The sequence below is a fragment of the Danio aesculapii genome, chromosome 15 (assembly GCF_903798145.1).
Source record: "Danio aesculapii chromosome 15, fDanAes4.1, whole genome shotgun sequence".
Taxonomy (NCBI): Eukaryota; Metazoa; Chordata; class Actinopteri; order Cypriniformes; family Danionidae; genus Danio; species Danio aesculapii.
The window spans coordinates 2,592,771-2,618,326 of NC_079449.1; the positions used below are offsets into that span (position 1 = coordinate 2,592,771).

Below are 25,556 nucleotides of genomic sequence, written 5' to 3' on the forward strand. Positions count from 1 at the left end.
TCAATATTTTGTTTGCTTTTGTTCTATCATTAATTATTTTCTTTCTATTTTTCATTTGTTCTTTTGTTTTTATTTTTTGTAAAAAAAAATTTTTGTTCTTTTTCGTTAATTTTTTTCTGATTTGTTCTTTCGTTTAATCTTTTTTTGTTTTCTTTTTACATTTGTTCTTTGATTTCTTTCATTCTTTTGTTTATTCATTTTTGTTTATTTTTTGTTTGTTTTTCAATATTTTGTTTGCTTTTGTTCTTTCATTAATTATTTTCTTTCTATTTTTCCTTTGTTCTTTTGTTTATTTTATTGTTCATTTTTTTTCTTGTTATTTTTCGTTTATTTTTTCTGATTTGTTCTTTCGTTTAATCTTTTTTTTGTTTTCTTTTTACATTTGTTCTTTGATTTCTTTCATTATTTGGTTTATTCATTTTTGTTTTCTTGTTCTTTTCATTACTTGTCTGTTTTTTTGTTCTGGTTTGTTTATCATTTTCGTTTATCTTTTCTCTTTCATTTCTTTTTGTTTGCTTCATCGACTGCTGTCTGTCCCACTTCTTCTTCTCGTTCTTTCATGCATTATTTTTCATTTAGTCGTTTGTTATGCAATCGATGCTTTAATTTCCCTCAGCTCTGTTGTTTCTGTCTTACGTTTGTTTGTTTTTCCCCTCATTAGTTCTTTATTCTTTCGTTCACTCTTTGCTCTTTTCTCATTTGTTCACCCTGTCCTTCATTTCCTCAGTTTTGTCTTTCTCGACTCTCTCTTTCTGCAGAATGAACCCGACGCTTTGATGTTTCTCCTCTAATCTCGCATATTTATGTTAATTATGTTTTGTGTTTTTTTCCTGATGCACGCCGAGGAGATGTTGAACTGCTCCATCAAACGTATCTTCATCATTAAGACGTCTAATAATCATCTAGAAATCTAACGAGTTTAATTAGTTCCACAGGTCGACTACTGGTCAGACTGAGAGATCGAAGCTTCTCTCTGATATTTCTATTCAACTTTTTCTCTGTGCTTCATCGCTGGGTCACACTTTGGCCTTTTCTGAGTCTGTCTTTGTATTAAATTGCTCAGGATCTCCGACAATTATTGATGTCTAGCTCCAATTCATGTTTCAGATGCTTTAAAACAAAGGTACTTGCACGTCCTAATTGGTGTGTGTGTGTAAAATAGACTGTGCTCTTTGTTCAGAGTTGGGTATATTCTCAAAAATATGATAGGTTGTGGTAACGCAATGATGTGTAAATTCTTTTTTAATTCAATTTAAATTACTCTTTTGATACCAAAAGATGTTCATTTGTTTATATTTGACCCAAGGTTGTGTACAATCTGATTACATTAGCATGATTGTGTAATAAAGGTAATCCAAATGTAATCCACGAGTAGTCAGATTATGTCACAATAAATGTGTAATAAAAGTTTTTAAATGTAATCCACAATTGGTCAGATTACATTACCATAAATGTTTGATAAAAGTAGCATAAATGTAATCCAAAAGTAGTCCGATTATGTCAAAATAATTGGTCAGATTGCATTACCATAAATGTTTGATAGAAGTAGTATAAATATAATCCAAAAGTAGTCAGATTACATTACTATAAATGTTTGATAAATGCAGTAATCTAAAAATGGTCAGATTACATTACTGTAAATGTTTTAGAAAAGTAATCCAAAAGTAGTCAGATTGTCACCAAAAATATGTAATAGAAGTAATCCAAATGTAATCCAAATGTAATCAGATTGCATCACCATAGATGTGTAATAAATGTAATCTAAATGTAATCCAAAAGCAGTCAGATTAAGTCACCATAAGTGTGTAATAAAAGTAATCTAAATGTAATCCAAAAATAGTCCAGTTACATCACCATAAATGTGTAATAAAAGTAATTCAAATGTAATCCAAACGTAGTCCGATTACGTCACTATAAATGTGCAAAAAAGTCATCCAAATGTAAACCAAAAGTAGTCAGATTGCTACCATAAATCTGTTATAAAAGTGATCTCAATGTAATTTTAAAGTAATCCGATTGTCACCATAAATTTTTAATAAAAGTACTCTAAATGTAATCCAAAAGTAGTCTGAATGTAACCATAAATGTGTAATAAATGTAATCCAAAAGCAAAAAAAAAAACTAATCCAAAAGCAGTCAGATTATGTCAGCATAGATGTGTAATAGAAGTAATCTAAATGTAATCCAATAGTAGTCATATTGCATCACCAAAAATGTATAATAAAAGTGATCTAAATGTAATCCAAAAGCAGTCAGATTATGTCACCATAAGTGTATAATAGAAGTAATCCAAATGTAATCCGAAAGCAGTCAGATTGTCACCATAAGTGTGTAATAGAAGTAATCTAAATGTAATCCAAAAGCAGTCCGATTATGTCACCATAAGTGTATAATAGAAGTAATCCAAATGTAATCCAAAAGTAGTCAGGTTGTGTCACCATAAGTGTGTAATAGAAGTAATCCAAAAGTAGTCCGGTTGTGTCACCATAAGTGTGTAATAGAAGTAATCTAAATGTAGTCCAAAAGTAGTCAGATTGTGTCCCTATGAATGTGTAAGAAAAGTAATATAAATGTATTCCAAAAGCAGTCTAATTACATCACCATAGATGTGTAATAAAAGTAATCTAAATGTAATCCAAATGAAGTCATATTATATCACTGTAAATGTGTGATAAAAGTAATCTAAATGTAATTCAAAAGTAGTCCGATTACATTACCATTAATGTGTAATAAAAAGTAATCTAATTGTTATTCAAAATAAGTCAGATTACATTACCGTAAATGTGTAAAATGGTTATCTAAATGTAATCCAAAAGTAGTCAGATTACCTCACCATGAATGTGTAATAAATGTTATTCAAATGTAATCCAAAAGTAGTCAGATTATGTCATCATAAAATTGTAAAAAAGTAATCTATAAGTAGTCAGATTACTTTACCATAAATGTGTAAAAAAGTCATCTATATGTAATCCAATAGTAGTCATATTACATCACTGTCAATGTGTTATAAAAGTAATCTAAATGCAGTCCAAAGTAGTCAGATTACTTCATCATAAATGTGTAATAAAAGTAATCTAATTGTAATCCAAAAGTTGTCAGATTACATTACATGTGTAATAAAAGTAATACAAAAGATTTATTTTTGACTGTTTATTATTAATGTTCATTATTTTGTCTGTGAATCTTGTACTTTCTGAAGTTTACACTGAATGATATTACATAATAAACAATAAATAAGAATTTTATTTGTCACTGACATATTAAATTGACAGTAAAGGTATTAATCTAACAACAGATTTATACATGATGTTTACAATATACAAATAAATGATATATTTGTATTATATTCTCCAAATATTTCTATCATGACTTGAACAAAAATACAAACTGTTTTCAACTCTGAGTATAATCATAAATGTTACAAACAAACACAATGAATATAACTATAAAGGTGATACAGAAGACTGGAATAATGATGCTGAACATTAAACATTTCATCACAGATATAAAATACATTTCACTCTATATTAACAAAGAAAACATTTAACCAAAACTGCAATACTATTTGACCATTTCTGATGTATTCTGATTGATGTGCAGAGGTGAGTGTAGATATCTTCATGTAGTAGTTTGATATTAAAGTCAGGGTTATTCTTGTCGTGAACTCGCGCCACTGGTGCTGAAGTATCCTGAATGTTCAGTTTTTCTGTGTGTGTATATGTTCAGACAGATGCAGCAACACACACACACACACACCCTAAGACACACATTTTTTCACACTTTTCATTTCCGTGTTTGAGGTTCTGGAGCCACCTGCTGTTTGTGAAATGCTGCTGTAATGTGTTATTTTGAGCAGTATTAGCTGCACTATTTTACTGTAAAGCACCCCAGTTTTAAAAATTCATATTTTTTATTTATCCTATATTCCAGTAAAAATGTTGGTGCATTTGAACAAAACAGTTTTATTAGACAATGGTATTCATTGTAATAAGAGTTTGGTTACCGAACATCTTTAGAAATAAAATGATAATACGTTAAAATTAAAAGCAATTATTGCAAAAAACTAATTACAATCACAAAAAAATGAATGTTTCTCTTGATTTTTCCAGTTTATTAAAATTTTATTTAATATTTTCCTCAAACATATTAACTTGGGTGTACATTTTTTTTTAACTACAATCTTCAGTTGTTTTGTTAGATTAGTTCCACCTGATGCGTATATGTACAAATATATTCTTTTAATTTATCCTATAGAGAATATGAATTTAAAAGAGAGATCTGTGACATATATATATACAGTTGACGTCAGAATTATTAGAATTATTATTTGATTTTTTCTTTTTTAAATATTTCTCAAATTATGTTTTAACAAAGCAATGAATTTTTCACAGAATGTGTGATAATATATATATATTTTCCCCTTAATTTTTTAAGAACCATTTTAAGGTAAAAAATGTTAGCCCCTTATATATATATATATATATACAGTTGATGTCAGAATTATTCACCCCCTTGTTTATTTTTTCCTCAATTTCTGTTTAACGGAGAGAATATTTTTCTTCAACACATTTCTGATCATAATAGTTTTAATAACTCATCTCTAATAACTGATTTATTTTATCTTTGCCATGATGACAGTAAATAATATATGACTAGATATTCTTCAAGACACTTTAAAGACATTTAAAGGCTTAACTAGGTTAATCAGGTTAACTAGGCAGGTTAGGGTAATTAGGCAAGTTATTGTATAATGATGGTTTGTTCTGTAGACTATCGAAAAAAAATATAGCTTAAAGGGGCTAATAATATTGACCTTAAAATGGATTCAAAAAAATTTAAAACTGCTTTTATTCTAGCTAAAATAAAACAAATAAGACTTTCTCCAGAAGAAAAAATATTATCAGACATACTGTGAACATTTCCTTGCTCTGTTAAACATCATTTGGGAAATATTTAAAAAAGAAAAATAAATTAAATTGACTCCAACTGTACATATTTAATGACAGTAGTTGTCGGTTCAGTGGTTAGCACTGTAGCCTCACAGCAAGAAGGTCAATGGTTCGAGTCCCAGCTCGGTCAGTTGGCATTTCTGTGCGGAGTTTGCATGTTTGGCTAAGTACCTTATTCATCAGAATGAACCGCCAACTATTACAGCATGTGTTTTACACAGCGGATGCCTTTCTAGCCGCAACCCAGTACTGGGTAACACCCATACACACTCATTCACACACACATTCATTCACTACCGCTAGTTTAGGTCATCAATTCCTCTATAGCGCATGTGTTTGGACTGTGGGGGAAACTGGAGCACCCGGAGGAAACCCACGCCAACACGGAGAGAACATGCAAACTCCCCACAGAAATGCCAACTGACCCAGCTGGGACTCGAACCAGTGACCTTCTTGCTGTGAGCTCACAGTGATAACCACTGAAACACCATGCCACCCCCATTATTACTATTATTATTATTATTATTATTATTATTATTATTATTATCATTATTATTATTATTACTATTATTATTATATATATATATATATATATATATAAAAATAATATGTTAAAACAACATTTATTTGGGACAGTATTATATATTATAATTATTATAGCTACATTAATATAAGAAAAATACATATTTATATATTTGTTTGCTTTAATATTTTGGTCTATTATTTATGTTTGTTTCTTTTCTATGCATGTGCATATTCTGTTTATTTTTTCATTTGTTTGTTTATAAATCTATTTTTTGTTTGGTTTTTAGATTATTCATTCATTGTTTCCTCATTTAGTTTTTTGTTTTGTTTTGCTCAATTCTGATGAATTATTTTATCATTTCATTACAAATAAGAGAAGCGTAGAGATAAATGACTTTTTATTAATACTCATGTGTATTATAATACTATTATAGTACAGACAAAAGTAAAAGACACTCAATTATTTAATTTTATGAACTATTTTGTACAAGCAAAGTATACAAATTTGTCGTAGTAAAAATTACATTGGATAAAACAAGAATAAAGACCCTGTTATAATATCCAAAAGGAGGATTGTGAAAACTTAAAAAGATAAAAAATTTTATTTTTACTTTTATTATACATTAAAATCACCAAAACACGATCTTAAAAGGGAGCAAAATGTGAAAAATTCTCAATGCAGTACTGGATACGACCGGTGTGTGGCGGTAATGCGCTGCAGTGTTGAGCGCCATCAGCAGGTGGCGGTGGAGCGCGAGCTGTGAATCACACTCAACACCGCAGAAGAAGAAGAAGAAGAAGAAGCAGCAGCGGTAGCGGTAATAAGTCGCATTCAGAGGAACACCAGCAGCAAAACCATGGAGGAAACCGCAAAAAAGGAGAAAAAGCAGGCCGAGACCAAGGAGGAGAAGGACAAACAACCGGCGGGGAAGGATAAAGATAAGAAAGAGGAGCAGGAGCTGGTGAGAAAGATGAGAAACACATGCGAGACTGACAGACAGTGAATCCGCCTGAGTCACTGCAGGCCCACATCCAGCACAATTCAGCGTTTATCTGACACTAAACTGCGAACTCAGCGCGGAAAACACGAATAAACCTCATATATGTTATTATAAGATATTAATGCGAGCAATACGGTGATTAAACTCATCTGGAAATGTCGTGCTGTGTCATATGAGTGCGTATAAACACTGGGTTTCACCTTATTGAATGACTGCGTGGATGAATCTTAGTTTCATTGTGGAGAAATGCGTTGAGTAATTATTTGCAATGTAATTTAATGCAGATTTATTTAGCTTGATTTTAAAAACAACCTAAGAGGACCCATTTGCATTGTAGGCATATGCTGATATATTCAGTAATTAAATATATCATGATAATGAACAGGCACAGTATTGAAATCGTGATCACTTCGAAATACAGTGAATAATTATTTATTCTTTAAACTTTTAAAGTGCTTTTTAAGAATATTCACATTGTATTTGAGGTGTTCATAACATGCTTGGATACTTAATTGTGTAATTAGCTTAACATTTTCACATGTTAATCTAGTGACCATTTATAGGGTTATCGTATGTTAACACTGCAACAAACACAACTAAACTTACTAAATGTGATTGTAAGATATATAATACAAGCAGTACGTTAGTTAAACTGATCATGGAAAGTCGTGCTGTCATAGAAGTGTGTTTAAACACTGGGTTTTACCTTCTTGAATGAATGTGTGTGGATGTATCTTAGTTTCACTGTGGAGAAATGCTATGAGGTTTCTAAATAATTGTTAAAATAAACTATTTAATGCAGATTTATGTAGCTTGATTTAAAAAAAAAAACAACCTAAAACGACCAAATTGCATTGTAGGCATATGCTAATATATTCAATAAATAAATATAATGTAATAATGAACATGCACAATATTCATATCGTGTTCACTTTAAATTACAGTGAATAATTATTTATTCTTTAAACTTCTAAAGTGCTTTTTAAGAATATTCACATTGTATTTGAGGTGTTCATGATATGCTTGGAGACCTAATTGTGTAATTAGCTTAACGTTTTCACATGTTAATCTAGTGACCATTTATAGGCATATCGTATGTTAACACTGCAACAAACACAACTAAACTTACTAAATGTGATTGTAAGATATATAATACAGGCAATACGTTGGTTAAACTGATCTAGGAAAGTCGTGCTGTCATAGGAGTGTGTTTAAACACTGGGTTTTACCTTATTGAATGAATGTGTGTGGATGTATCTTAGTTTCACTGAGGAGAAATGCGTTGAGGTTGCTAAATAATTGTTTAAAAAAATTATTTAATGCAGATTTATTTAGCTTGGTTAAAAAAAACTTATTGTAAATGCATGCTGATAAATCCAATAATTAAATATATTGTAATAATGAACATGCACAATATTCATATCGTGTTCACTTTTAATTACAGTGAATAATTATTTATGATTTAAACTTCTAGAGTGCTTTAAAAGAATATTCACATTGTATTTGAGGTGTTCATAACATGCTTGGAGACTTAATTGGTTAATTAGCTTCATAACATTTTCACATGTTAATCTAGTGACTATTTATAGGAATATTGTATGTTAACTTTGCAATAAACACGACTAAACTTCATAAATGTTGTTGTTATAAGATATAAAATGCGAGCAGTATGGTGATTAAACTGATCTAGAAAAATCGTGCTGTCATACGAGTGTATAAACACTGGCTTTGTTGAATGAATGTGTTTGTAGCGTTAGTCTATCGGTAAGCTTTACTGGGGAGGAATGTTTTTTTTTTCTGAGGTTAAAAATACTTGTAACCATGTATCTTCTGCATTTGTGTTGTTTTTGCAGTCAGAAGAAGACAAACAGCTTCAGGAGGAGTTGGAGATGCTTGTGGAAAGACTGGGTGTAAGTTTTATTGTGTATATTAGGGCTGCACGATATTAGAAAACGCCCTGCAATGTATAGTACGATATAAATACAATTTCACTAGATGAGTTTAATAACTATTTGGACTAATTGGTATTCAAGAATTGATTGGGAGGATTCTGTAGGGAAGTACATATGCATAAAATAAAAGAAACAATATACAAGTGTAGATAAATTCAATAAATAAAAAAAGACCAATTAAATAAACAGCGTTTTTTTTATTTTAATAATCATATGTAAAATAATACTGCATAGTCTTCGTTTTATAAACAAATCATTTGTTATTAATTTATCAAAGTTACAAATGGTAATATGTCTTAGGCCTGAATGCTTTTAAAACCCTCACATGGTCACAGGTTTCAAAAGCACTTGCAAAATGATCAATTATAATTCAGACTCAACATTGCATATGCTTGCAATGTGACTTGCGAATTATCACATTGCAATATCGATGATGAAATGATATATTGTGCAGCCCAGGTGTATATTAATAATTCAAGTTAAAGTAACTTATTGTTCCTTATATGATATTTATTAACAAATGTTTCTGCCTGGTAAAATGGCATGCTGACTCATTTAAAACAAGCAAAATGATGACCAATGATTAATTAAAAAAATGTAATTATATGTGGTTAATTGATATAAATGCAAAACTAAATTCATATGAACATATTTACAAATCTATTTCACCCCAAAATACACCCTAATACATCTAAAATTTATGCTTTGTCACTTTTATTAATCCACAATTTTTTTACGAAGACGATTTTATTAATTTAAATATGTCATATTTGGTACGATCACTTATGCTCTGATATGTTATAAATATATTAAATGAAAGACAATTTTATATATATATATATATATATATATATATATATATATATATATATATATATATATATATATATATATATATATATATATACATACATACATACATACATACATACATACATACATACATACATACATACATACATACATATATATATATATATATATATATATATATATATATATATATATATATATATATATATATATATATATATATATACATACATACATATATACATACATACATATATACATATATACATATATACATATATATATATATATATATATATACACACACACACACACATATATATACATATATATATATATATATATATATATATATATACATACATACATACATACATACATACATACATACATACATACATATATATATATATATATATATATATATATATATATATATATATATATATATATATATATATATACATATATATACATATACATATATATACATATACATATATACATATATACATATATACATACATACAAGTACAGCTCATAAGTATGATTAGTTGATTAGAATGATTAGAAAAATCTAGCTTTTTTGAGTCATGCTGCAGTGTTATTTATGTTTTGATATTTATTTTAATGTTTATATTAATATTTTGATATTTTGTTGTTATATTCTTTCTTTGGCTTGTAAATTTCATGTGACGCAAACACCAAGATTGCATGTTATGTCGTTGGCCAAAATAAATCAATGTAGCATTCTCTTTCACTCACATTACAAAAATCTAAAATATCATTTGGTGTTGCTTTAATAGATAATAGCAAATATGTTTTTGTTTTGTTTGTCAGGAGAAGGACACGTCTCTGTATCGTCCCGCTCTGGAGGAACTGCGGCGTCAGATTCGCTCCTCCACAACTTCTATGACATCTGTGCCGAAACCGCTCAAGTTCCTGCGACCACATTACGCCAAACTCAAAGACATCTACCAGAACATGACGGCAGGAGAGAACAAGGTGTGTGTGGAAATCAGGGGTTTAAAAATTAAGCAATTAAAAAAAGAGGACAAATAGGAACGATCAATAGTTCAGCATCACATTTAAGCATTTAGCATTATTTAACATTATTAATGGATTCAGTTTATTGAACGTTTGTTGTATGTCTTTCCAGTTTAGGGAAAATATATGTGCCCACTATTCTCTTTGTGTGTTGACAGCATTTCTGTGCTGACGTGGTGTCCGTTCTGGCCATGACGATGAGCAATGAGCGAGAGTGTCTGAAGTATCGTCTGCTGGGCTCACAGGAGGAGCTGGCATCCTGGGGACACGAATACGTCAGGTATGAAAAACCTGCTCCAATCCTGAACATGCAAACATCACAGCACTGCTGGTATTGTGAACTTGAAGGTCCTATAAAATTAAAATGACAATTTTAGATGTTCGTATCAGTATGTTGTTTTAAGGATATCTATAGGGGAAATACCAACCTACGTCACACGAGTTCAACCGTGCATACCGGCTGCAGAAAAAAGACCGGTTGCAATAGCAAACATGTCGTGTTGTGTAGTATGATGCCAAAATCGAAGTACAAAAATAGAAAACTTAGCTTTTACCGTACACCACACTGCTTTTAACGTCTTTGGCTAACAGCCATCAGAAGAGCTGAATGGAGTGAGGTCCAAATTATAAATGCTGGACTCTGCAGTTCTCATTTTATATCAGGTAAGTTCACGCCATGCTGAATCGTACACATTACCCATTTTTGATTGCAGTAATGATTTCAGCCAGAACAGTTAAATATGGTGAATTAAACTGGACACTGAATGCTCAGAATGAAATGTACAAATGTGCGTTCACATACCCTGCCGTACAGGTGCTGTTCGCTGTCAGAATGCAGTTGTTTTGCTTGTTGATGATTACCCAGGCCTTGTCTAGCTCCTTCTTCTCTCTTTGTCTTTGGCTAGGCAGAACCTCAGTTTTTAGCACTACATAGTTTGGAATCTGGTAATCCTGGAACATTATTTCTTGCACATGACCACACAGAACAACATTATTGGCATCCAAAGACTTCTCTTGTAAAATCACTTGGAGTTTCAATGAAGAAATGTATATTTCGGGCTGGATGCTCAGCCATTAAGCCAGATCCAATATTCATTGGGAGGGTGCTATCGCAAATGGACCTGTCAGACGAACGCGCTCACTTTAATATTAATTTTGCAGATTAACTGTGGTTATCACTGGGTGATGAGCTGTTATAATACGCTGAAAGCATTATGTAAATAATCCATATAATATGTAATCAATATAACTTATCTCTAAGACAACAACAAACTCTGTACCGCATCGAATGTCATACCCTCGCTGTAAATGCTACCGCTCCCATTTTTTTTCTGCAACGTCAATGCGTGCGCATCCTCAGTGTTTACAAACCGGTAATTCGCCAATAGTCTAGTGTGCTCAAACGCTGACAGAAATTCACATTTCGAAGATCTTAAGCTGATATAAACATCCAAAGCTTGCACTTTGTCAATTCCTTATACTTCAGTTTCTCATCAAATCTTCTTACCAATAAAATGCTCTCTAATCTCTGACACACCTCACCCCCTACTTATTGGCTTTTCATTCAATGTGCTTGAGCTCAACCACTCTTACTGGCTAAGCGGTTAGAAAACTAATGCTATTGGCTATTTTTTAAAGTGGAGGGACTACTCTCTCTACTGAGTGTGAATATTTTGTTTATATTGATTATTGTATATTGATTGATTGTTATCAGTTATTAATATCTGTATCACAAAAAAACTTTTTTTTAAGTCAGAACGCTGCTAACGTTCGATTAACAATGAAAAATAACAGCTCATGCTGGGAGATGAGAAAAAAAATGACAACAGCCAAAAAAATCATACATTTTGCAGAGAATTTTAGTCCTTTATGACGTTTAATGTTTAAATGTTTACTATTACTTTGTTTATTTTAGTTTGATCATTACAAAAACAAATGATTTTTTATAATATAATTATAAAATAGCATGTTTTAAAGTTAATTATAGCATAAGAAATATTGTTATTGCAACACTCAACATCACATATTTCCTCAGTATTGTGCAACCCTACTACTGAGAAATATTACTTAAGCACATGTACTTACTATATGGTCAGGGTCACGATGTGTGTTTGTTTTAGGGTTAGTTGCATGTAAATTAGGCATAATTAATTGTAATTACTATAGTGAGTACTGAGGTTATTTTGCATTGTTTATTCTTTTTTTTTTTTTTTTGTCTGGAGGTGAAAAGGGTAGTCGATTAGGTATCGCCATATACCCCAGGCAATTGATTACATTAAAAATGGCAAAAAAGTTTTCTGAAATGTTCTTTAAATATGCAAATTAGGCATTATCTAATAAAAAGACATAAATTTTAAAAAAATTGTTTATTGAATTTTATTGTGTTCTTGTCTGTAGGTGAATATGGTGCGGAGGGGGTGGGACATTAGGGATCACCATATTCCCCACGAGATTTATTAAATTAAGAATGGCAAAAAGCTTTCTAAAATGTTCTTTAAATATACAAATTAGGCAGCATCTAATAAAAAAACATTTATTTTTATTGTATTTTATTCTTTTCTTGTCTGGAGGTGAATAGGGTGGGGGGTGGTGCATTAGGTATCACCATATTCCCCACGAGATTCATTAAATTAAGAGTGGCAAATAAGCTTTCTGATATGTTGTTTAAATATGCAAATGATGCATTATATATTCAAAAACATGTTTATTGTTTGTTGTGTTTTATTCTGTTCTTGTCTGGTGGTGAATAGGATGGGGGGCAAATATTAGGTATCGTCATATACCCCAGGCGATTGATTACATTATAAATGGCAAAACGCTTTCTAAAATGTTTTTTAAATATGCAAATGAGGCATTATCTAATCAAAAAGCATTTATTTTGACTGTTTATTGCATTTTATTCTGTCCTTATCTGGAGGTGAATAGGGTGGGGGGGATATTAGGTATTACCATATTGCTCAGGTGAGTGATTACATAAAAAATGGCAAAAAAGCTTTCTGAAATATTGTTTAAATATGCAAATGAGGCATTATATATTCAAAAACATGTTTATTCTGTTCTTGTCTGGTGGTGAATAGGATGGGGGGCAAATATTAGGTATCGTCATATACCCCAGGTGATTGATTACATTAAAAATGGCGAAACACTTTCAAAAATGTTTTTTAAATATGCAAATGAGGCGTTATCTAATCAAAAAGCATTTATTTTTACTGTTTATTGTATTTTATTCTGTCCTTATCTGGAGGTGAATAGGGTGGGGGGGATATTAGGTATTACCATATTGCTCAGGTGAGGGATTACATAAAAAATGGCAAAAAAAGCTTTCTGAAATATTGTTTAAATATGCAAATGAGGCGTTATATATTCAAAAACATGTTTATTGTTTATTGTATTCTGTTCTTGTCTGGTGGTGAATAGGATAGGGGCAAATATTAGGTATCGTCATATACCCCAGGTGATTGATTACATTAAAAATGGCGAAACACTTTCAAAAATGTTTTTAAATATGCAAATGAGGCGTTATCTAATCAAAAAGCATTTATTTTTACTGTTTATTGTATTTTATTCTGTCCTTATCTGGAGGTGAATAGGGTGGGGGGGATATTAGGTATTACCATATTGCTCAGGTGAGGGATTACATAAAAAATGGCAAAAAAAAGCTTTCTGAAATATTGTTTAAATATGCAAATGAGGCATTATATATTCAAAAACATGTTTATTCTGTTCTTGTCTGGTGGTGAATAGGATGGGGGGCAAATATTAGGTATCGTCATATACCCCAGGTGATTGATTACATTAAAAATGGCGAAACACTTTCTAAAATGTTTTTTAAATATGCAAATGAGGCGTTATCTAATCAACAAGCATTTATTTTGACTGTTTATTGCATTTTATTCTGTCCTTATCTGGAGGTGAATAGGGTGGGGGATATTAGGTATTACCATATTGCTCAGGTGAGTGATTACATAAAAAATGGCAAAAAAGCTTTCTGAAATATTGTTTAAATATGCAAATGAGGCGTTATCTAATAAAAAAGAAATACATTTTTTTTACTGTTTATTGCATTTTATTCTGTTCTTGTCTGGAGGTGAATAGGGTGGGGGAAAATATTAGGTATCGTCATATACCCCAGGCGATTGATTACATTAAAAATAGCAAAACACTTTGAAATGTTATTTAAATATGCAAATGAGGCATCTAATCAAATATGCATGCATAACCAGAGAAGCTGATATGGTTAACACTCATCTGATCTGACTAATCATTGACTTTATTATGGTCTTTTTTTCAGGCATCTTGCAGGAGAAGTGGCTAAAGAATGGCAGGAGATCGAGGAAGGGGATAAAGCTCAACAGGAAGTCCTTCTGAAGCTTGTCAAAGAGATCGTCCCGTATAACATGGCCCATAATGCCGAGCACGAGGCCTGTGACCTCCTGATGGAGATCGAACGACTCGACATGTTGGACTCGTACATTGACGAAAACGCCTACGCTAAAGTCTGCCTTTACCTGACCAGGTGAGACTCCATTACCCATAATGCATCTGAACGCACATGTTTGATGCTGCGTCCCAGTTTGTATACTACAGGGTCTTTAAAAGTAATGAAAAGTTCATGAATCAATTTAAGGCCTGTAAAAATATAAAAAAGTCTTAAATGCTTAAATATTTGATTATACAATGTATAGTTGTATGCTAAAGTTTGCCTGAATTTAATCTATGGATGTCAGGATGTTGTGGAGTTTATGAAATCGATCAAATCTTACTAGATTTGACATCACGCTGCTTTGTTTATTGCATTAACCAAGGCAACACCGTTATTCCTGCTGCTCTATAGGCGCCACCTACTGGATAAGCATTTTTATTCAGTATAGGAGTAATGTTTTAGTTTAGGATTAGTTTGTTACAATCAGTGGTGTAAAGTAGCTAATTACAAATACTCAAATTACTGTAATTGAGTAGTTTTTCTCAGGAATTGTAATTTACTAAGTAGTTTTATAAATGTGCTTTTTCTTTCCCTCGAGTACATTTTTACAGCAGTATCGGTACTTTTACTCCACTAATGTCCTTCAGCCTGCAGACACTACTTTATTTTGTCTTGTCTATGGGGATTAGACAAATCAGTCCTGTGATCCCTGTCCAATCAAATTCACACAGAAGGTAAATCGCCTCATACTGAACTACTTCAAGACATGGGCGATTTATAAATGCAGCAAACTGTTTGGAAGCATTAAAAGTGTTCAAGAAGATGTCCAAAATCTTTACACACATTGACCCAGAGACTGTTTAGATGCATGTCACTGATAAGAAGATGACGGATGTTTACTGTATGATGACCGAAATGGCCTTAAACAGCCAACAGGCACAAGACGTCAGATTGACGTTGTACCCTAACGTCATAGTGACGTTGCATTTTGTTTGGAAATGAAAATCAGGTTGACGTCAGTACTTGATGTCAGGTCAATGTCCAACCTAAAGCCAACCAAATATCAACGTCTAATGATGTTGCAGCTTAATGTTGTGTGGACGTTACCACTATGACGTCTATCAGATGTTGGATTTTGGTTGCCATACCTGATAAATAAATGTCAGTATTTGACGTCAATATGACGTTGGTTTAAGATGTTGTCTCGACGTTGGATTTTGGCAACCAAAATCTAAAGTCTGATAGACGTCATAGTGGTAACGTAACGTCCACACAACATCAAGCTGTAACATCATTAGACATTGATATTTGGTTGTTTTTAGGTTGGATGTTGGACATTGATGTTGGCCTGAAGTTGAGTTCTGACGTCAACCCGACTTTCATTTCCAAACATAATGCAACGCCCCCCATGAAGTTGGGGTATAACATCAGTCTGACGTCATGTTGACGTCTTGTGCTTGTAAAAGTACACATTTCTAAAACTACTTAGTAAATTACAATTTCTGAGAAAAATTCCTCAATTACAGTAGTTTGAGTAATTGTAATTAGTTACTGTACACCACTGCTCTTAATTAATATCAGGCCAGCTGGAAAATATTTAAATCGTGTTTTCTGTGTTATTTTTCATCTGCAACAATAATGTGAGCTTCTATAAAGACGTGTCTGGATGTTAACTACTGAACGCACAATTATCCAAACACCTGAGGAGATTTCTCTGCATGAAAGACTCGTGAATGGCAGATTATCCTGCTACTGATTAGCAAATTAAAATCTGAAAGAATTGTGGATGATGTGACGAGATGATTGACAGGTCTCATAACCAGTCAGCATGACTGTATGTTAATGAGCAAGTAGTTTACCCCAAAGCTTGCACACTTTTCTGTTACACACTTAAGTATGTACCATTTCTTCACAATAAAAGTACAAACTTGTAGGACGTAGTGTAAATATGCAAATTTGGACAGCACTGATGTGTGTGTGTGTGTGTCTGTCTCTCCAGCTGTGTGAGTTATGTCCCTGAACCGGAGAACTCTGCGCTGCTGAAATGTGCGCTCAACATCTTCCGTAAGTTCAACCGTTACCCAGAAGCCCTCAGACTGGCACTCATGCTGAACGATGTGGAGCTGGTGGAGAACATCTTCACTTCCTGCAAAGACATGTAGGAGATACACTACACTATCTATCTGTCTGCCTGTCGTTCTATCCATCCATTAATTCAGCCATCATTCTATCTATATATCCACTCATCCATCTATCTATCATTCTACCTATCTATCTATCGTTCCATCGATCTGTCCATCGTTCTGTATATCAGTCTGTCTGTCTGTCTGTCTGTCTGTTCATTAATTCAGCCATCATTCAATCTATATATCCACCCATCCATCTATCTATCATTCTACCTATCTATCTATTTATCGTTCTATCAATCCGTCCATCGTTCTGTATATCATTCTATCTGTCTGTCTGTCTATCCATCGTTCTATCATCCATCCATCCACCCATCATTTTATTGTTCTGTCTGTCTGTCTGTCTGTCTCTGTCTATCGTTCTATCCATCTGTCTGTCTGTCTATATCGTTCTATCCATCCATCATTTTATTGTTCTATCGATCTATCTATCGATCGTTCTATCTATCGTTCTATCCATCCATCATTTTATTGTTCTATCTGTCTGTCTGTCTGTCTCTAGTTCTATCCATCCATAATTTTATTGTTCTATCTATCGATCTATCTATCGTTCTATCCATCCATCATTTTATTGGTCTGTCTGTCGTTCTATCCATCCATTCATCCATCATTCTTTTTATATATCCATCCACCATCTATCTGTTGTTCTACCCATCCATCCATCCATCCATCATTTTATTGTTCTATCTGTCTGTCTGTCTGTCATTCTATCCATCCATCCACCCATCATTTTATTGTTCCATCTATTTGTCTGTCTGTCTGTCGTTCTATCCATCCATCCACCCACCCATCATTTTATTTTTCTTTCTATCTGTCTGTCTGTCTGTCTGTCTGTCTGTCTGTCTCTAGTTCTATCCATCCATAATTTTATTGTTCTATCTATCGATCTATCTATCGTTCTATCCATCCATCATTTTATTGGTCTGTCTGTTGTTCTATCCATCCATTCATCCATCATTCTTTTTATATATCCATCCATCATCTATCTGTTGTTCTACCCATCCATCCGTCCATCATTCTATTCTTCCATCTATCTATCATTCTATGTATTCTATTCTTCTAACTATTTTAATTTCTATTTATCGTTCTGTTCATCCATCCATCTGTCTGTGGGTTGTATTGTTTTGTTTATAATTTTATCATTATATCCATCATTCTTTCATTCGTTCTATCATTCTCTCTGTTGTTGTCTATCATTCTTTGTCTATCCATATTATTTATCATTCTGTCTTTTGTTCATTCTGGCATTGTTCATTGTTCTATCATATTGTTTTATCTATCGCTTTGTCTATCTATCTGTCCTTCTAACCTTTTATTTGTTTATCTTCTATCCTTCTATCTGTCCTATCTATCATTCTATATATATATATATATATATATATATATAGATAGATAGATAGATAGATAGTGTATCTATGTATGTCTGTCTATCTAACTATTCTACTGTCTATGCTTCTATCAGTCCTTCTATCTAGTGTTTTAGCCATCATTCTATTCTGTCCATCTGTCTGTATCCATCTGTCCATCATTCTGTCTGTCTGTCTTCAAACATACAAAATTTTACAAATATTTTCACATTTCCTGCTCACGCTTTCTCAAGTCAGTTACAGTTTGCCTCAACAAATATATAGTCTTCACTCGCTCTCACAAACCTGTGTCTCTGTTTGTGTGTGTGTGTTCAGTGTGATCCAGAAGCAGATGGCATTCATGTTGGGTCGTCATGGCATGTTCCTGGAGCTCAATGAAGACGTGGAGGATTATGAGGATCTGACAGAGATCATGTCCAACGTGCAGCTCAACAGCAACTTCCTGGCCCTCGCTAGAGAGGTACACAAACAAACACAGGGGCATGTTGGCATTGATGGTTAAAGGGACTCTCCATAGGCGTAATGTATTTTATACAGAAAAAAACACATTATATGGCCCTACCCATAAACCCAACCCTCACAGCAAATCTGTCACAAAATTTGCAGGGTGTCTGCGAGATCTTAGTCTTAATGTCTTAAAGTCTTATATGTACTGAAATATTGTCTTGTAGGTCTTAAATCTTTCTTAATTGGCACTTGTTTATGTGAAGTCACCCAACACAGAGCCAATCACCAACAATACATCTTAATAAAACTCTTAGCAACACTTTATTCATAACTAATGTTATAACAGTCTGCTGTTAAGCCATAAATTTGACCTGCAGAAACCTTCATTTGTATGTCAGAATACAAAGTATGATTTTGAAGCATTATGAATTACAAAGGCATGTCCTTGTAAACCACCCTAATGCAGTACATTTATTATACATACCATTTATTTACACATGGCATGTTCTTTTTAACCACCAAAACCAGTGCGCACACATCCTGTTGAATGTCAAAACACATCAAGTATGATTTTAAAGTGTTATTAATTACAAAGACACAAGGCATGTCCTTGTAATGCCGTACAATTATTGCACATTTATCTTGTATATACAAGGCATGTCATTTTAAACCACCAAAACAAGTACACACACATCATTTGTATGTCAAATCACATTAAGTATGGTTTTGAAGCATTATGAATTACAAAGACACAAGACATGTCCTCGTAAACCACCGTAATATAGTACAATTATTATACATACAACTTATATGCACAAGGCATGTTCTTTGAAAGCACCAAAACCAGCACACACACACACCCTTAAAGCATTGTGAATTACAAAGACACAAGGCATGTCCTCGTAAACTATCATAATGCAGTACAATTATTATATTTACAACCTATAAATACAAGGTATGTCCTTTTTAAACCACCAAAACCAGTACACACTCACACATCCTTTGTATGTCAAATCACATTAAGTATTTTGAAGCGTTTTGAATCACAAACAGATAAGGCATGTCCTTGTAAACCACCATAATGCAGTACAATTATTATGTTTACAACTTGTATATACAAGGCATGTCATTTTAAACCACCAAAACCAGTACACACACACACACACACACACACCCTTTTTTATGTCAAAACAGATCAAGTATGAATTTCAAAGCATTATGAATTACAAAGTCACAAGGCATGTCCTCGTAAACCACTGTAATGCAGTACAATTATTATACATACAACTTATTTATACAATGCATGTTCTTTTAAACCACCAAAACCAGTACACACACACATTCATTCATAAAAATATCTATGTCATTTTTCACTTAACATTCACAGAATAAAAGCAAATGCACACACTGAACATTAAACAAGGACATTGCACATTTTAAGGCGTTTTGACAATTTTCATAACAGTGAACTTCACTAAATATTGAATTTAATTTCTGAAGATTTTATTTTAATAAATAACTGAGAGTCAGACGTGATCATTGTAAGACTGGTTGATGCTACTGTGTTTATTTAAAGCATTTATAATAGTAGTTATTATTAATATTTCTTCACCATGCTACCATAATTATCATTTAGCATTATAATAATAAGAAGCTTCAAAGAAGTTTGTATTTCATTTGCTTGAAAATAATCTTGATAATCACTTTTAAATTTAATGAGAGTAATATTAATGTATTTTCATTTTTTCCCCATTTATATAAATGCTAAAAAGCGTTAACGTAATTGTATATTTAAAAATAATGAAATACAATGAAGAAAATAATTATATAAACATTAAAAGTTGTTATTACTTTAGTAACGATTTATTTTTATGGGTTTTGTTAGCTGCAGTAGCCCTGTTCATTAAATAATAATCTTGTTAACATGACTAAGACATGCATTTATAAGCTTCATTATAATAATTAATTCTGGAAAGTTTTAATTTGTGACTCTCTCCTCTGCAGCTGGACATTATGGAGCCGAAAGTTCCAGATGACATTTACAAAACACACCTGGAGAACAACCGTAAGACCCTTCATTCTGTTTTACTTCACATCTGTTTATTGGTCTTTTATGTGACTCTAGATTACAGAATAGACGTTAGTTATTAGAAATGAGTTATTAAAACTTATGTTTTAAAATGTGTTGATTCAGCTCATTTTAAATAAGTTGTTCGAACAAGCAGCAAAGATTTTTTTGAGTGTAAAGTGTTTAATAGAAATGTTGTTGCAGTGTAAAGATCATATGGTGTCTGTTTGACATGGCGATGAAGTCACAGCATGTTTTGTATATATCGGTGCTAACACAATTAGGCCTGATGATATTAGTTTTTTGTTGTAGGATATATTGCGTTGAAATATATTGCGATAAACAATGTTATTGTCATATTAAGACCATTTTATGGCACTCATAATGCCAGAATGACAATATGATATCACAATTCAAGTACACCCTTACGAAGAACACATCATATTTTATTCTTATGAATACTTTATTTAATTCAGGTTATCCGTGGGGTCTTAAAATGCCCTAATTTTACTGAAATATTGTCTTGTAGATCTTTTTAAATGGGTTTTAGCTTGCCTTTGTTTATGTAAAGCTACCCAATCGATCCAATCACCAATAATACATCTAAAAAAAAAGCAAAACTAATGCAGACTGTTATAATAGTAGTTATGAAAATAGTTTTGCTAAGTGTTTTATTAAGTTATGTTGAAAGAAATGTATGTATGCAACTATGGTCTGCTTGTTTTGACACATTATTTAAAATATGTGGCTAAGAAAGGACTAATTAGATTCAATTTTTTGATGAGGCAAATAAAAAATGGTTCCTCTGGGCAGTTAAAAAATCCTTAGTGTGTTAGCCCTATACAAGTCTGAAATTTCATTCTTCATGGTTTTAAAAAGGTCTTTAAAAGTCTACATTTGATTTGGTGAAACCAGCAGAAACCCTGTAATTATATTCATTTTAACAGTTTAATTATGAGGCATTGAAGACGGAATGTGAAACCGCTTATCCTAAATAAATAATAATAAATGTTAACAAGGTGCAAGGTAAAGAGTAACAGAGGCTGCGCTATCTGCTACCAGATCTAGGCACTCACATGAAATATACTATTGTATTTGTAGTAAATACTACAGTGTTTTTAACCATACTGACACCTCCAATAGAGATAGAGATGTTGCTAAAATTGGTCTTTATGTATGGGCAATGCATGTATGAGGTCATGTCCAAATGTTGTGTGTTAAGTCCATATATTGATTATTGTGACAGGCTTACACAGAATTCTAACACAACAGGAGGGTTAATATAGTTTATAAAGGTATTCCAAGTGTTATGAAAGCATTTTAAGCCAGTCAGAGATATTATCTTGAGTGTTTCATTAATAAATTCTCTTCCTCTCTCAGGGTTTGGTGGCAGCGGCTCTCAGGTGGACTCGGCTCGTATGAATCTCGCCTCCTCATTTGTAAACGGCTTTGTCAATGCTGCGTTCGGACAAGACAAACTGCTCACAGAAGACGGAAACAAGTGGCTGTACAAAAACAAGGACCACGGTGAGAACAGACCGAGAACAGCGGATAAACTACAGAAATCTGAAATAGTTAACACTATACAAAAGTCTCATTAGTAAGTGTTTATGAATATGCACAGAAGTCCGCATGGATTCAGATCAACGGTGAGAAAAGCCAGATTTATTACAGTTGCTATTTTAATTTAAAAAACTAAATTTGATTAGTTATTAACTCAATTTAATAAAATGATTACAACTTGTAATCAGATTACGACTATGATTTTAATGCATTTATTACGCATTAAATTAGAAATTAATTATTTGTAGTTTTCATATTTGAGTTTAGTTCAATTAACTGATGTTAACTAATACAATGCAATACAATACAAAGTGTTAACATACAATATCTCTATAAACAGCCATCGAATTTTCAGTCAGTCAGTATTTTAGCATGCGTTAGGCCAGATTAACATGTGAAAGTGTTATTAATTAAAAGCTAATTAACACATTCTTTAACTATTTTGTGCTGTTATGAACACCACTGTAAATATTCATAAATGTATGAATATTCTTAATTAAAAGTCACTCTAAAAGTTTAAATAATAAATAATTATTCACTGTTTTTTTTTAAGTGCCCACAATATCAGTATTGTGCATGTACTATATCATGATATATTGAGTTATTGAATGTTAATCTGTGTTTTAGGGATGCTCAGCGCTGCGGCGTCTCTGGGAATGATTCTGCTGTGGGATGTGGACGGTGGACTCACGCAGATCGATAAATATCTTTATTCATCCGAGGACTACATCAAGGCAAGTGCAGTTGAAGTCAGAATTATTATCCCCCCTTTGATTTTTGATTTATTATCCCCCCCTTTTTTTTTTTTTAAATATTTCCCAAATTATGTTTAACAGAGCAAGAAAATTTTCACAGTATGTCTGATAATAATTTTTCTTCTGGAGAAAGTCTTATTTGTTTTATTTAGGCTGGAATAAAAGCAGTTTTAAATTTTTTCTGTACCATTTAAAGTCAAAATTATTATCCCCTTTAAGCTATATATATATATTTTGATAGTCTACAGAACAAACAATCATTATACAATGACTTGCCTAATTACCCTAACCTGCCTAATTAACCTAGTGAAGCCTTTAAATGTCACTTTAAGCTGTATAGAAGTGTCTTGAAGAATATCTAGTCAAATATTATGTACTGTCATCATGGCAAAGAGAAAATAAATCAGTTATTAGAAATGAGTTATTAAAACTATTAAGATTAGAAATGTGTTGAAGAAAAATCTGCTCTCCGTTAAACATAAATTGGGGAAAAAATAAAAAAGGTGGCGAATAATTCAGAGGGGCAAATAATTCTGACTTCAGCTGTATACAGCACAATTAGCACTCGTTTGAACCCTTTGGTTACCCAAAAACTTGAGATCACAGTGGCTTCTTTGCAAAAGTGACTGAAAACTTGTAGTGTATTTTTATTGTGTAGTAAAACATTTTATTTATGCAGTAAACTTTTTATTCTCTTCATTTTTATTTTGGATTTTGAGAAGATTTTGTAGTAAAAATGTACTTCTCAAAATGCAAAGCAAAAAGGTTTCGTGGTCAATTTTATTTATTTATTTATTAACTTTTTTCAATCCATTTTTGTCAGTGCAAATACTTTAGTACTTTTGTTGTTGTAATTTCTATATAAATACAGTCATATTACAGTATAAAATGATGCTAGTAATTTTAAGCTAAAGAGAAATAATATAATTTTTATATTGTACAACTTTGAAATGGTAATTTTATATATTTTTTGTCAATGCAAATACTTAAATAGCACTTTTTTTATTGTTGTTGTTGTTTTATTTATATACACACTAACATCTCGCTGTAAAAATACTATTATTTACTATTATCTATTAGATACTATTTTTTTTAATTATTATTATTATTATTATTATTATTTAATTGTATTGTTTTTATTGCAGTCTGGTGCTCTGTTGGCGTGTGGAATCGTGAACTCTGGTGTTCGTAATGAATGTGATCCTGCTCTCGCTCTGCTGTCTGATTACGTCCTGCACAACAGCAACATCATGAGGATCGGGGCCATTTTTGGGTAATTCACAAATATTAAAGGTGCAGTAGGTGATCTGCCTAAATGCTAACCGGTTATTATATTATGTCTGAAATGCAGTCCCTCCCCTTTTGTCCAAACACACTGTCCTTCAGTGTGTGAAGAGTGGGAGAAGAGGGCTGCATTGACAATCCAACACAATGGGCAGCACATTGAAAACATTTTATAATGGTCAGAAACTTGTAAATAACTCATGAAAGAATAAAGTTACGTTAAAATCAAGCACACCATTGTTTTTCTTATGAAATTCCCAATTAGTTTGATGTGTCACATGACCCTCTTCCTATTGAAAAAAAACTAAAGTTGGATCCAAGATGGCCGTCTTCAAAATGGCCACCATGGTCACCACCCATCTTGAAAAGTTTGCCCCCTCACATACACTAATGTACAGAACATGCAAACATGCCAAATGACCCAGCCGTGGCTCGAACCAGCGACCTTCTTGCTGTGAGGCGATCGTGCTACACACTGCGCCACCATGACATCCACTCGTCAAGTTCAAACTAAATATTTTATTTATTATTTTATTAAGTGGTGTTTAATTGTGTGTGTGTGTGTGTGTGTAGGCTCGGTCTGGCATACGCCGGCTCTAACAGAGAGGATGTGCTTTCTCTTCTACTTCCTGTCATGGGAGACTCCAAATCCAGCATGGAGGTGAGTGTGTCTGAATTTGATTGTGTTTGCGTGTGTGTGTGTGTATGTGTGTGTGTGTATACATGTGTCTTTATTTACGTATGTGTAGCGTTTGTATATTTGATGTTTGTGTGTGTGTGTGTGTGTGTGTGTGTGTGTGTGTGTGTGTGTGTGTGTGTGTGTGTGTAAGGCATTTTGTTTGTGTTTGGTTTGATTTGTGTGTGTAAGAGAGAGCGAAAATGGAGCATTTAGTGTGTGTGTGTTTTTGTGTGCATGCGTTTTTTTTTTTTGCGTGCGTGTCTGGACGTGTTTGGTGTGTGTATTTGTGGAGCATTTAGTGTGTATGAGTCTGTATGCGTTAATTGTGTGTGCATGTGAGTCAGTGAGTGTGTGTTTTTTGTGGTGTGTGTTTGTGTGTGTGGAGTGGTTGGGGTTTATATGAGTGTGTATACGTGTAATGTCCATATTTCTGTGTAGGTGTGAGTGTGTTTGTGTTTTATGTCCATTTTGGTGTGTGTGTGTTTTATGTCCATTTT

At 32.5% G+C, this 25,556-nt stretch overlaps 1 protein-coding gene across 1 annotated transcript in view; it reads left to right on the forward strand.

Annotated features, from left to right (window-relative positions):
- The first annotated feature begins 6,257 nt into the window (after window positions 1–6,257).
- psmd2 (proteasome 26S subunit ubiquitin receptor, non-ATPase 2) overlaps window positions 6,258–25,556 on the forward strand; it is a 37,486-nt gene continuing 18,187 nt past the window's right edge. The window contains exons 1-12 of the mRNA XM_056473531.1: window positions 6,258–6,436; window positions 8,329–8,385; window positions 10,081–10,245; window positions 10,446–10,567; window positions 14,579–14,803; window positions 16,710–16,868; window positions 18,579–18,723; window positions 20,715–20,775; window positions 22,159–22,305; window positions 22,969–23,075; window positions 24,242–24,369; window positions 24,954–25,041. Of these exons, the coding sequence (XP_056329506.1) occupies window positions 6,332–6,436; window positions 8,329–8,385; window positions 10,081–10,245; window positions 10,446–10,567; window positions 14,579–14,803; window positions 16,710–16,868; window positions 18,579–18,723; window positions 20,715–20,775; window positions 22,159–22,305; window positions 22,969–23,075; window positions 24,242–24,369; window positions 24,954–25,041 (1,509 nt within the window). The 5' untranslated portion in view covers window positions 6,258–6,331. The remainder of the gene's footprint in view (window positions 6,437–8,328; window positions 8,386–10,080; window positions 10,246–10,445; window positions 10,568–14,578; window positions 14,804–16,709; window positions 16,869–18,578; window positions 18,724–20,714; window positions 20,776–22,158; window positions 22,306–22,968; window positions 23,076–24,241; window positions 24,370–24,953; window positions 25,042–25,556) is intronic.